General features: G+C 39.9%; 1 protein-coding gene and 1 long non-coding RNA gene across 7 annotated transcripts in view; one reads left to right on the plus strand and one right to left on the minus strand.

Annotated features, from left to right (window-relative positions):
* The window catches only part of LOC123570529 (uncharacterized), a 450,649-nt gene that overhangs the window by 348,780 nt on the left and 86,964 nt on the right, over positions 1-14,905 (plus strand). The gene's annotated exons all lie outside the window — the stretch shown is intronic.
* The window catches only part of CDH11 (cadherin 11), a 182,109-nt gene continuing 169,054 nt past the window's right edge, over positions 1,851-14,905 (minus strand). For all 4 annotated transcript variants that reach the window (XM_065536991.1, XM_065536993.1, XM_065536994.1 and 1 more), the window contains 2 exons: positions 7,873-8,124; positions 1,851-4,720 (listed from right to left, as the gene is read on the minus strand). In XM_065536991.1, the coding sequence (XP_065393063.1) occupies positions 4,224-4,720; positions 7,873-8,124 (749 nt within the window). In that variant the 3' untranslated portion in view covers positions 1,851-4,223. The remainder of the gene's footprint in view (positions 4,721-7,872; positions 8,125-14,905) is intronic.

The following is a 14,905-nucleotide window of genomic DNA, read 5'->3' on the forward strand; positions in this document are numbered from 1 at the left end:
AAATATCCTTTTAAATTTGAGCGAGAACAGTGAAAACCCAATTAGAAAAATGCTGTCACTCCTGAGGCTTCAGCTCCCATTTGATGACTCTTACACTCCATGCCCAGGCCCTACTTCTGCAATGAGTGAACTGAAAATCTATACTTCTGGTGACTTACTTGAAAGTCCATCCAGTTGTCACACAAACACCTCCCATTTACAATCCCAACCCAAGCTCAATTCATTTTCCCCAAACCCGTTTCTTTTCAGTTTACCAATTCTAGGTACTAAGATCACAGTTGACTTAATTTTTCAGATAAGGATGCTTAAAATCACACTGGTAACCTCTAATCAGTCATCAAATCCTGATAAATCTGCCTCATCAGTGTATTTGCTTTCATTCAACAGATATTTATTGTGTACCCGTTATGTTTCAGGCACAGTGTAAAGAACTGGATATACAATGGTAAACAAGAAAGCGAGATTCCCTGCCCTCATGGAGCTTACATTCTGGTAGGGCAGTCAGACCCACCCACACACACACATACATAAAGCCAAAAAGCAAAATAAGTTTAAAGAGTTGTCATCAATACAAAAAAAAAAAAAAAAACGTGACCTGCTTTCCATGGAAAAGGAAACGTGTTTTGTTTGTATGAGGAACTGAAAGATGGCCAGTCTGGCTAGAGCATCGTGCACTGAAAGGAGGATGGAGTGGAATGACACTGTAGAGGTTCACAGGGCCCTATTCATGTAAAGCAATAAAGTAAAGGCATCAGAATTCATTTTAAGTCTTTGGGAAGCCAGTGAAGAGGTTTAAGTTACAAAGTCATGTGATCTGGATTGTGTGTTAAAAGTATCCCTTTGGCTTTTTTTGTGAAGAAGAGGTTGGGAGGCAGAGGATCAGCCCAGAGGTGGTGTCAGTCTTCCGGGTCAGAGATGACTGTGGCCCAGACCAGGCTGATGGCAGTACAGGAGCAGAGAAGTCTTTCCTCTTCTCCATCTCCAAATTACTGGATTATTTCAGGCCCTTATTCTACTTCATTTTGACCTCTGCAAAAGCCCTCCTGGGGCACACCTCCGAGTTTACATGCTCCTAATCTGTTCTCCACACTGCCTGTCAAATAAATTTTGCCCCTCCTCTGCTCAGAGACTCCAACGGCCCAACCCGCATTCACCTCTGTTGTCTTATAAAGCTTCTCAAAAAGAGGTGAAGGATATGTCACAATGACCCAGGAGTAGTTTCAAGTACTCCTGACCCGGTTCCGCCTGACATACAGAGCCATGATCTCTATACTTTTAACCAGTTCTCCAAGAGGTGTAAAGAAACTACTCTTTTGTCTTCCCTGTCACCCCCAGAAACCCAGGCCTAAAAGAGATAACTTAGCTAAACCCAAGATCTGTCCAGAATTGCCACAGGTGGCCTAATCTCCGTTCACACTCTACATCTCACCATCTCCTTCCTGTTATACCTTTTATGTTCTTCCTTCAACTTGGAAGGAGATAAAATATCTTCTTGTATTGTCTAGGAGGGCAAATAGGTAAATAGGTGACCATAAGACAACAAGGTGGATACTTTGGTATAGCGTTGAATTATCAAAAGATGTCAGGAAAGGTAGTAAGATTCATTCTGAATCCTCAAGTAACTGGAGCAAGGTTTATAAAATAAGATTTTGATGAATTAGTGAATGAATCAGTGAATGAATGATGAATAGAAACAATACCCATTATTTGAGGAAAAGAACAGAAGCATGTTCCTTCTTTTAGCTGCATAGATGGTATAAAACAATGATTACTTTAGAAATAAGGAAGGATTGTTTAAATTAAGACTTCTTTTAAGGCAATGTGCTCCAAATGAAAAAGGACTCCACTAGTTGGGAAAGACATTTTATTTCCAAGTTTCTAAGAGTGTTCTACAAACAATAGAGGCTTAAAGAAAAAATAAAAGATAAAAAGAAAAAAAAAGAAAAACAAGTATTCTTAACTACTGAAAAGTAAACAGCCTTTTTAAAAAAGACTTCAACATAAAAATGCGAAAATGTAGTTGTCATCTCTAATCCAAATACATTCCTAGAGAAAAGGATCATCCATGGTGACAGGGTTACTTACAGCTGTATACTTATTTAAATGCTATTCATATTCCTTTTGAGTTATTTCTTCATTGCAAATTCAATTGGAGATCTGTGCAAATCTAGCAAAATATTCTTTGGATTACAAAAACTATATAAAAAATGAACACAACCTGCAATTATGGAAGTATTGAGAATGCGTAATTCTTCACTGAGATGAAAGATTCTAAAGTGACATTGTCCAAAGATTGTATTCCATTGAAGTGTTCAGCCCAATTTGATTTCAATGCAAAGTAAAATGGAAGTGAGCACTTCATAAAAAACATTTCTTTGTATGCATGTTGACTAAATCATAAAAAATAGTATGTAACATGATATCAAGAAATGCTTGAAACAAACTTTCACAATAAAGTCAGAAAAAAACTGTAAAAATTGTCTGCAATCCAAGAAAAAGCACGTGCCCTGTGTGTAGGGGGAAAGAGGGAAAGCACTTGCAGTGTGACTTTGTGTGGTCTTTCCCCAAGTATTGCTACGTTTCGACCTTTGGCCCAACTGAACAGGTGAAATGCCCTTCACATAAGTTTCAATCCCCAGTAAACCAGCTGGGATGCAGGGGATTGTAGACACACTCCCGGACCAAATGGCATTGACCCTCAGAATCCAAAATGGTCCCTGCCCTCATTCTGAGCTTACGGCCCCAAGCATATTCTAAACAAAGGTTTTTGAAATGAATCGCCCTTTCTCATTAAAACGTAAAATGCCACATCATTTTACAGTTAGTTAAAATTATAGGAGGAAAAAGAAGCAGTTTCAACTGTCGGAGTCTTACAATAGCCTGGTAAGTTCAACATAAGAAAAAATAGAATAACATTAGAGTCTGGGGCAAATTTGTATTTTTGACTCTAGTCCCCCAGTCCCCCAAAGCTCAGTGCGGGGCACAGAATGTATACCTGGAACATTAGAGTTCTGATAGCTCCATTCCCTCATGGATTCATCTCTCATAACCATCAAATTACTGATATACAAGATAAATGCATATTATATAACACATATTGCAAAGTCATAGACTGACCTAGTTCTTCCACATCCTTCTTTTTTAGAAGATGTGTGTGAAGAGAAGCCGGGAGGTTAACACCAAGAATGTACAAAAAAGCTTTACATGATGTTACAGAATCTTGTCTGAAAAAACATTTGTAAAACATATTTGATTTTAAATAAACAATAAAAGCATCAGACAGACTACAACAGATCATAAATAGGGTTATTAAAAGATCACAATTAAATTAGAAATATAAATGGATCATTAGAAATACTTAACGTTTTTTTCAATGTTAAGAATCAAACCCAGAATTAAAAAAGAATCTTTTTTTTTTATTTCAAAGGTTGCTTCTTATATTGAAGCTCATATTAAAGCAACAGTACAATGTTCATAAAATATAAGTGTGATGCCGTAACATTTTCTTACATGTCAGAATACTGATATTTGTATGTATACTAAAATAAGAACTTTAAAATTGTACAAATAGATACATTAAAAATGACATAGAAATAGGGCGTCTCTCACTGAAACAAGACAGTTATATCTGGCACGTATTAGTTTAAGATGAAAGTAGAAGCAAAAAGATTTACAAGAATCAGCAGTAACAAGATTGATGCTCAAGAGACATAATTGTACATTGTATTGTACATACATTGTATGGGTTTAAGCTGGCTGAATATTATATATTTCAAGTTTAAAAATGCACTACATATAGAGTGTCCAGAGTTTAAGGCGAAATTACAGCTCAGAACTGTTGTCCTTTCTAATTTTGTGGAAGCTTCTTTGACAACTTAAAAAAGAAGAAAGACTTGGATGTTCATAACACATAAACAATTTCCCTTCATTGTCAGTTCAGCGTTAGACTTCTCCTTCACTTAAATATTTTGTATGCCAAGTGTTTTTTTTTTTTCTAGCGAAGTTGATAAACAACTTCAATATTTGCCTTTTTGTGAGAAAAGGTATTTCACAGTATTTACCACTTTGATGTTCTCGCAGTTTTATTAAATGTATCCTCTCTGTAAAACTTTGCCTGTTTTAAATGAGCCTTTCCTTGATTTAAAAAAATACCTGTTTACACATCTTCTAGATTCTTGAGAACGCCAGACACAGTTCTTAAGGCCAAATTTGTATCGTTATTGTTAAGAATCGTCATCAAAAGTGTCTTTGGAACCATACAAGTCTGCTAGTTTCTTAAAACGAGGTCCCCAGTTCTGTAGATAATCATAGTCCAAGTCTGAATCTGTGGTGGCCGACTCTAGGGAGCTCAGGGACCCGGCCACTGAGCCCCTGCCTTCATAACCGTAGATTTGAATGGAGTCATAAGGAGGAGCTGTGGGGTCATTGTCTGCCTCCTGTATTCTTGTGTTGATGAAGTCATCGACATCCACGCTGTTGGGCGCTGGCCGGAGCCCAGGTCTAGGCATGTACTGATACTCAGGTTTGATGTCTTTGCGGGGGATAAATCCATTGATACCATCGGGATTCTGGAGGGTGGCAATATCAAAGGCTTCTGTGTCTTCTTCCCCACCCCCTTCATCATCATAAGTAATGATGTTCTCACGGACATCTTCTTCCTCAAAGACAATGAGTGGTTCTTTCTTTTGCCTTCTCAGGGTCACGAACAGTACTACAATGACTGGAGGGAAAGAAAAAGAAAGTAAGCATTCGTTAAGTTCAGTATTCCTGGGTTCTTCTACCAGAGGAACTCTGATTACCATAAACCATGAGGTACAAATGCTCACAACTGGAAATGGTATAGGAAATGAGAGCTTTGCCTGGAATTCCCAGGGATGTGTAAAATTGACCCCCGCCTGGCTCTTCCTCTACAAATGCTGCCGTGAAAACATTACGTCCAACAACTTGGAAGGTTGGGACAATTTTGAACTTTTAACAAATGAATCCAGATACCATGTAGAAGTCATCTTCCTAAGAACTAGGCCGATTCTAAACATGCTCATCTGTAGTCTCTTAGAAGTGGCTAATGCCAATTTCTCTTTGCAAAGGAAGGTAGCTGTTTTTCCAAGGTTTAAAAATGAGGACATGCAGAGCCCTCAGGGCCTACCATCTTATAGGGGGTGATGGCTAGCTCCTGCCAATGTCTGAGAAAGAGCATTGGTCCTATACTAACTTAATGGGAAATCTTATCATAAGTCTGGCTGGACTCTCTGTAGCCACCACATAGAGGAAAGGAAGTTTATAAAGACCCCCAGAAGACAAAATCTTCTGTTTATTTTAACATAGGAAAATAGCATCAGCTGGAACCCAGATAAAGCAATCTCATGTCTTCCCTGGGAGAGGAGGTTCCTTTAAGCTTGGGCAACCTAGGAAGGGTGATCAGAGTCATTTATAAGGAAAGTTCAGGAACAGTTTAATTCTTCATTGATTCCCTCTGTTCCCCAAGAGACTTCTACAGTGTTCCATTAGAAGGCTCTCCCACACACTCAGCAAGGCTGAAGAAAATATTTGTGGCTGAATCTGGCACTCCAACTGAGCACCCCTCTGGCTCCACCACTGCTCTGAGAAGCAGGGATGGGAGATTGTATTTGCCCTGGTCTTCATGTGGCTCCCAAAGCTCTGTGCCTTGTTCTTGTGGGCACTTTCACGAGCACAGACCACTCCTTTTCACTTTCTCTGTTTGGTGGACTCTTTTTTCTTTCATCATGGATACATTTCCTGGGCTCCCATCCTGACACTAGACAGGACTAGTGGCACCTTTTTCATGCACCAGCCTGGCCCTATTCTTACCCTCATTATAATATTTATCACATGGTTTACACATCTGTCTCCACTTCTGTTAACTTTTTAGGGCTTTTGTATTTTACTTCCTCTGTTTGAAATATTCATCTATCCAAGCCTCTGTCCCCAGCTGGACAACTCTCAGCAGCCAACCTATATGTCACATCCTCCAGGAGGATTTCTTCGACCTTCCCAGGCAATGTTAGGTGCCCCCCCCCTTTTTTTTTTTTGGAGACAGAGTTTTGCTCTTGTTGCCCAGGCTGGAGTGCAATGGTGCTATCTTGGCTCACCGCAACCTCCGCCTCCCGAGTTCAAGTGATTCTCCTGCCTCAGCCTCCCAAGTAGCTGAGATTACAGGCATGCACCAACACACCCAGATAATTTTGTATTTTTAGTAGAGACGGGGTTTCTCCATGTTGGTCAGGCTGGTCTTGAACTCCTGACCTCAGGTGATTGGCCCACCTCCACCTCCCAAAGTGCTGGGATTACAGGCATGAGCTACTGAGCCCGGCCCATGTCAGGTGCTTTCTACTCTGTGCCCCAACCATCTTGTGTTCATGTCCCTATTATAGCACCCACCATGTCCCTCAGTTTTTCTCTTCATGCATACTTTCCTTGATATTCTGTGAACCTGTAGAGCACACAGATCTCATAGACTTCTCTTTATCCCTCAGGACCTAACATAGGGCCTGTTGCCCAGAGAATACCCAATAACTATTTGCTGAACTGAACTCACTGGCTCTTTCCTATGGAATAAAGAGTTTATCTCTTCATGCATACCTTCCTTGACATACTGTGAACCTTTTGAGGACAGAGATCACACAGCCTTCTTCTTTTAATCTCTCAGGACCTAACATAGGGCCTGTGGCCCAGATAATACCCAGTAACTATTTGCTGAACTGAATGTACTGGCTCTTCCCTATAGAGTAAAGTTCCATAAATTCATTCGAGGTAGGACCAAGCACCATGGGAAAAGTGTAGGTTTGGTGTCAGACATGCATAGGTTTGAATCCTGATTTGGTCAGTCACTAGTTGTGAGACTTTGGGACAAAATGATCTTCCTGAGGCCCAGAAATGGTAAATGTTATGAGGACCAGCACATGGCTTTTCTACAGAATAAGCCACAGATGAGACAGAATGCAGAAGAGCGGCACCTACGCAGGGGCAGGTGCAGGAAAAGCCTCCAAGGGGTATCCATGAGCTGAGGTGTTAGAATAGATGTTATAGGCCGGGCGCGGTGGCTCAAGCCTGTAATCCCAGCACTTTGGGAGGCCGAGACGGGCGGATCACGAGGTCAGGAGATCGAGACCATCCTGGCTAACACAATGAAACCCCGTCTCCACTAAAAATACAAAAAAATTAGCCGGGCGTGGTGGCGGCGCCTGTAGTCCCTGCTACTCAGGAGGCTGAGGCAGGAGAATGGCGGGAACCCGGGAGGTGGAGCTTGCAGTGAGCCGAGATCGCGCCACTGCACTCCAGCCTGGGCGACAGAGCGAGACTCCGCCTCAAAAAAAAAAAAAAAAAAAAAAAAAAAGAATAGATGTTATAAATGATAATTAGTGGAGGGGTTAGAGTCCTGCTTCTTCCTTCTTCCAGTTCCCGAGTCCTTCCTCTGCTGTCTTTTGCTCCTCCTTATGCGCCTAATGTCCCTAAGCCTTCTCCTTTATGTTGTGAGACAAAACCATTGCTAATACACCAGGTTTCTGCCCAAATTCCTCTTATGCCAAACCTTCTCTGATGTCCCTGAAGCCCCCTAGTGGCTCCTGCTATACAGCCCTGTGATGGCCCGGCAAAATGCTCCTGACCTTCCCTGTTCTCCGCAGGAACTCAATTGTCTGCTCCCCCCAATACTCCGTCAAATGCACGAGGCAGACAACCCCCATCTCGTCCTGGCAACCACCACTCCGCCCCACTACTCCACTTCTTGTCTTAAACCGTGTCGACAGTCATAACAGGGTCCTGGTTACCAGCCTGTATTTGAGAAGTGTGTGTTTCAAGGAGGGGCATCCGGTTGCCAGGCCCTTCCTGCAGGGGACCAGGAAGCGCCCTTACCCAGGAGAATGACGATGCAGGCGAGGATAGCGATCAGCGCGCCTGTGCTCAGGCCGGCGTTCAGAATGTAGGCCTCCGCGTTGCAGGAGAGCAGTGCCCCATTCACGTCGCACCCGCAGACTTTGATGGTGAGGGTGTTGGTGCTACTCATGGGCGGGATGCCGCCATCGCTGATCACTATGGGCAGGAGGTACAAGTCCTGCTTCTGCCGACTGAACCCTCCACGCCGGGCATACACACCTGCTGTGTTATCTGCAGAAAGAGGGGAGACAGGACGTGCGCCCGGTCAAGACCATTGGAATCACAGTGGCTCTCTGCTCGGCAGATTTGAGGGCACTCTCTTATCATAAAGGTTAACCACCAGAATTGTTCTTACTTCTTCTTTCATTTAAGTATCTGCAGAAGCCACCGCCATTTGGCATGATACGATCACGAAACAAGCTATCTGCATTTTGGAATAAATTTCAGAAACAGGCTCTTTTGGATTTGGTAGGGAATTCCCACTGAAGAACGGGCAAGAGCCAAGCAGAAAATGGTGTGGCAGACTTGCCAGTGAAGGGATTTCCCCCAACACCCTCAGCCACCCTGTTAAACATGTCATTCCTCCTGCTTAGAATGATTTGAAGTTTGTTGCTCACATGACTCAGCGCACTCCTGCCTGCATGGTGGATGATCACATATTATTTCCCTAACCTAGACTTCACTTTGCCTTCCAGGCTCACACCCTACATTTTCCCACAGAAAATGGTGTGGCAGGCTTGCCTTTGAAGGGAACTTCCTTCGGTGGCAAGCCTGCCTCACTATTTTATGTTGGGTTATTGTTGCTTCTTGAAATGCCACAAGAAAGCATGAGCTTCAGCAATCTATTCTATGTTAGCACAGGAAATATTAATAATTAATTATTCAAGTGTGTGTGAGGAAACAAATGTTTTTTTCTCATGTGCAAACTTCCTACTTTATGACAAGCGTTTAGCCAATTTTTGTTTGCATATATTTTTTAAAAAGAAATTCCAAGTCCACCTTCAACCTTATGCAAACTAGGAATCCACTCATTAGTCATGAAAATATACGTGCTTTAAAGAGAGGAACTACTTTCTAACCCTTGTAGGAGATTGATGGTTCCTTTAAAACCCCAACACCATCAACCACCCAATTAAACATGTGACTCCTCCTGCTTAGAGTGATTTGAAGTTTGTGGCTCACATAACACAGCATACCTCTGCCTGCATGATGGACTGTCAAATGTTATTTCCCTAACCTAGACTTTACCTTGCTTGCCAGGCTCACCTCCTATGTTTTTCCACATGGACCAGTTGAGCCTGACATCAAGAATTCAATTCTGTCCCCCAAGAATGCTACAGTCTTCTGTGCGCCTGGTCTTTTTATCCACTGCTCTCTTGCCCAAAATAACTGTTCCTTTTATCATAACAGTTGTACTTCTCAGGCCTCAAAATAGAATTCAAAAGTCATCTCTTCAGGGAGGGTATCCAAGACCTCTCCCATCATCTCTTGTGTGACCCACCCTGTATATTCTTACAGAAATACATAACCTACTCTTCTGTCATGATTTGTTGACATAACTACTTTGACCTCTGTGAGACTGCGAACTTCTTGAGAATAGGGGATTTTTATCTGATTCATCTCAGTCTCTGCAGGGCCAGAAACACAGCAGACATTCAATAAATATTTGTTGAACAAATGGCATAACTGTGTTCTGGGAAGGATTTAACCAAAATTCCAGATGTTGGCTTTTCTGTATTTCCCAATCTTTCATAGCCTTTGCCCCTAAAATACTTCCCCATCGTGTTTTCTCTACCAGTTGCAACTATTTTTCTAAGCTGTATTTTCTAGTGGGAAAGCACTGGTATTATAAAACAGTAGAAAATTTTAATATGTTCCGTCAAATTACACATACACGCACACACACACATACACACGCACACAATGAACTTCTGGTATGGCCTGCCTCTGTGTGGGTTAAGAATCAGAGTTTATAGCAACATGAATGTTAATGACTAGCATCATGGCCCAATAGCTGGTAGGCTTTAAATAGGTTGACAGGATTTTGAATTAGCTCCTGTAGTAGGGAAAAAAATCTCAGACTTTCACAATTATTTAATATATTTTAGGTTAAAGAAAATGTATAATCTTCCCTTGGTATTTGCAGGGGATTGGTTCTAGGACCCTCCCCTGAATACCAAAATCCAGGGATGCTCAAATCCGTTATATACAATGGCATAGTATTTGCATATAACCTACAGACATTCTCCTATATGTGTTAAATGATCTCTAGATTACTTATAATACCTAATACCATGTAAAAGCCATGTAAATAGTTATGATGCTGTAGTTTCAAATTTTGTGTTATTTTTCATTGCTGTATTACAATTTTTTGTTGTTTATATTTCTATTTGTCAGCCATGGTGCAGTGCAGTGGTGCAATTACAGCTCACTGTAACCTTGAACTCCTGGGCTCAAGCAATCCTCTGGCATCAGTCTCCTAAGTAGATGGGACTATAGAAAACCCTTTGCTAGAAACCAAGTTTTCACCCTGTATTTGACTACATATTAGCTTTCAACTCCCTATCCATCTCTGAGTGGGTCCTCTTGCATTGGACACATGTGTTACCGAGGTTTATGGATAATCCAAGAAAAAAAGAGATTCAGTGAGGACGTATTTCCAGGAAAGTGTCAGATTGGCTCCAGGTTAATAAAACGAAACAGAAAAAGACAAATATTCCATCAATTTTAAAATTTCCATAGAGATTTCTTAGATCTTTTTCTTATATAAAGATTCTAAGAAGCAAAAAACTCAATCTTCGGGGTAAAACAGACCTGGGTTTGAATCTTGAATCTTGTACATATTAATTGCCTGACTTTAAACATATTATCTAGGTGTCTTGATTTTCCATATTCTCATCTATGAAACTAATAATTTTAGATTAAATTTGATTCCATTCACAAAGTTACTCAGTACAGTTGCCAGCCTGTTGGCGATGCTCAGTAAATATTAATTCTTTTCTGGAAGTTCTTCTCTTTGAGCAGTAGACTAATGAGGAAGGGAAACTTATTGGCAAAGAGAGGAAAGTGAATTCTTGGAAATGTCATTGTAGCTCTGAATGTAATTGCCTATGCAGAAGGACTCTTCATTCAAAGGTAAGAAAATATTTCATATTCTTCAGTCCTGGGCAATATATTTCCCATGACAAGAAAATGTTTTTCAAGCATCTTGGTTTTTGATCTTGACACCGGTGTTTTCATCCCTGGCCACAGATATGTAACCAGTTGCATGTTTTCCCCCACTTAGGCCAAAACTTGCAAATAGGGCCATTAATTATCAGAATATGTCATGCACAAAGTGTAGTGTTTCTATTAATGTAAAAACAAATTCAGGCTTCTAAGTTTTAGTCCAACCTGAACTCCTAATTGCATGCTGCTTTTACTTGTACACTTTTTCGTTCCACTAATACAATATAAAAGTTCCTGATAATGATGATCTCCACAGTACCAGTTGGGGGAATACCAGTATAGGGGTTATGATGATGATGTAGCCCAATGGAGAAATAAATAAGACTGGCAAGCAAGGGGGACATTAAAATGGAGAGAGAAAGAAGCCCTTGATAGATAGACTGCACTGGGTGACAACCCTACATTAGCAAAAAAAGGAAAAAATTAAAAGCAGATCAAAGTGGGCAATATATGGACCAGCTCTTGCATATTGAAAACTTGAAAACAGGAAGCACCAGAGCAAAGGATCAGGACCCACTGCCCTCACCATGGTGTCACGAGAGAGGCTTATCCCAGGGAGACGGCATCAGTCATGCAGCAGCTTCCCGAAGGCTCTGCAGATGTTCTTCCTTACCAATCCTTTTCCTCTGTCCATCTCTTCTCTGAAGCTAAACAATCCTCACAGCTTGACCTGATCAGAGACATTCTATCCTATTAAAAAAGGCCACAGGGCACTTCAGTCTGGGGATCCTCTCTGCAGACTGTTGGAAAACTGAGAATGTAGGCCAAGACTTGCTCCCAGGGAGGTATTTTGTTCATTGCTGACCCAAATCTGCCTACTCTACATTTCCGCCCAAACCTCAGAGAGGAAGTAGATCTATCTACCACATGAAAAGCTCCCACACACTTGAAGACAGGTATTCAGTCACTAGCAGAATAATCATTATTTGATTACTTTGCTCCGGCCTACACCACTTTCCTTAGAAATGTGGCAATAGTTCTGTCAAGATAATGGAAAAAATATTCCTGTGCCCACACTTGCCCGTGCACACACATACACGCACATCTATATATATAAATATATAAGCACATACATAAAATTTATATATAGTGTGTGACTAAAAAGTCTTAGTAGAGTTATAAGCTTCAATAATTTCAGAAGTATAGATGACATACAATTACAAAGGCACCATTTGCGTATTTAGTTATTTCGATTTCTTTATGCTCATTTACATTTGTGAATTTTGAAAAATTAATTTTAAGTTTTGATGTCAGTCAATGTTTACCATCTTCAATGCAAGGGACTGAAATAATGGAAATTTCATAGGATGTTGTAAAAGTCTGTGACGATATACTCCCGATGTTATTACTGATCAATGATGAACTTACTAGTCTGTGTGTACACCTCTATTTTCTTGCCTTTCTGAATACCCTGTGAGCTCTCTACCTACCTGTCATCACTGCATAGTTTGCACATATCACAGTCCATCATGATTGAATGTCTGACCTCTTCATCAGACAGTAACCTCCTTGAGGGTCTTGTCTTATATAGTTTTTCACTCATCTTTGAGCATTTAGGCATTTAGTACTGTTGTGTGTATTGACAGAATAAATGGCTGAATGCTATTCTTTCCAATGCATCTCATTATCAGTCTGACTTTTCCACACAGTCAGATTTTACTGATTCATTATCTCATGGTCCACTTCTAGTTTCCATCTTCTCCAACTCCTTCTAATGTTGCTTATATTTATATTGTGGATTTTGCTTTTTCTAAATATCTTCATCTTGCTATCTTATTATTCTGTTATTACTGTTATTTAAATTGAAGCAAATTTAACTAAGCAACATTGATTGAACTGCTAATATGGGCAAATGCTGTTGTTTGTTGCTTTTACATACCTTATCCCAAATAATTTTTCAAACTCTGCAAAGAGTATAATGAACCATATCTTATAGGAAACAAAACTGAGAAACTAAGAGGGAAGCAATTCTCATAAGGACATGGAAAATAACAGAACTAGAATTTGAAGTCCCCTAGGTTTCACTGAATTTTATAAGCGTATAACTGACCCTGGGACACTGACATTATTGCATTCCAATTAAACAAGTTTTGTTTTTTTTTTTTAATATCCACAATAGGTTGGTTAATTAGTTGAATTCCATCATAGCTTATAGTTAGAAGAAAAAAAAAAAAAAAAGAACCTCAGTTTCTAGATAAAAGAACAGTTCTTGGAAACCTAAGAATTTTGTGGCAAAGAGACTCACAAAAAATCAGCAGTGCTCATTCAAGAGCTGTTCCCATAGCGTTTCCAGACACACACATATACACACAAACACACACCCTTCACAAACAAATCAATGTGAAGAAGGCAAGAAGAAACCTATTACTTTCCCAATATTTTGGAATAAAGGATATACTACAATGAGGCAAATTCTATGAATGATGAGCCTTAACATGCTAATGAAAATAATTGACCAACACTCTGATGTCTATAATGTCTCCTAACTGAATTAGGGAGCTACACACCACTGTTCTTCCAATTATTGCCTTTTGTACTGAGAAATCTGCAAAACGAGAAGTACAATAAAGAGTAACATGATAGAAACACTTGCCTGTGTGCGTGTGAAATTCAAGCATGTGTTAATGAGATATCGAAGTATGCAGTTTGTTAGCATTAAGAGACTTTTCATTGTCACATTTAATCACATTTCTTAAAATCAACTCTGCTTTCACTTATGTTTGATAATAATTTTCTCCTTGTTGGTAGGGTAAATAGAGAGAAAAGAACATACTGCCCACATATTTCTTAGTTTAAGACAAAGAAAACTACCAAGATATTCAGGAGGATATTGACATTTAGGGTCTTTAAGCTAACAAGTTAAGTCAGTGACCACATGCAACCTTGAAAGAATGATGTCTGATCTACCAAGAAGATCTTGTTGTTGTTGTTGGGTTGGGGAGAGAGCGGGTTCCCAGACAAACTCTGTTTTGTGTGAGACAAACTGCAGCAATGAATTTTAGGCAGAAAAGAAACATGATTATTTACACAAGTGAAAATGTCAGGGCATTAAAGGACATCTGCCATTTTGATCTCCCAACAGAGCATCTTCCATATTAGAGCAATTAAGGACGAAAAATAAATCCTACAAAAATCTGTTTGGCTATCTTTAAATTATGAAAGTGAAAAATCAGAAGCATATTTGCATGCTAGTTTGTGCTGCTCATAAGAAATGTCCTTAGTTTAGGGGGTAAAAAAAGAAAGAAAAGCCTTTATTTGCCAATTGGTTTAATCTGAGTGAATCTGTCTTGGCTATCCTTACTAAACCAACACTGCTTTCCATGCAAACATTTTGTTGTTTATTTATGTCTTTGCTTGCCTGCTTTCTTATTTTTATTTTTTTTAAGCAGTGCAAACTCAACTCTAAATGTTTCAGTGCTCATTGATCTGCCACATGGCCCATCTTGGATGTTACACTTGCAAAACTAATACATTAGAAGGTCATCTCATTCTGGCCCCTAACCCTAGGTCTCCAATACAATTTTGTGGAAAAGTAAATGAATGAATGGATGAAACAATGGAAGGGCTGGGTGATGGGGTACTGAGTTCTTTGGAATATTCTGGCATCAAATTTGTTCTCTTTTTCATCCTGGAGCTTGTTTCATGACAGATTCATTTTTTCCATAATAGTAACTAATTCCTAAAATTTTTGAAGAAGATTATATGTTATGAAGTGTTTTCTCATTCACTCCTTTACTTTTAATTTATGCATTTAGTCAACCCATTTTTCTTAAATGTTGGGATA

Source organism: Macaca fascicularis, chromosome 20, assembly GCF_037993035.2.
Source record: "Macaca fascicularis isolate 582-1 chromosome 20, T2T-MFA8v1.1".
In the NCBI taxonomy this organism is placed as follows: domain Eukaryota; kingdom Metazoa; phylum Chordata; class Mammalia; order Primates; family Cercopithecidae; genus Macaca; species Macaca fascicularis.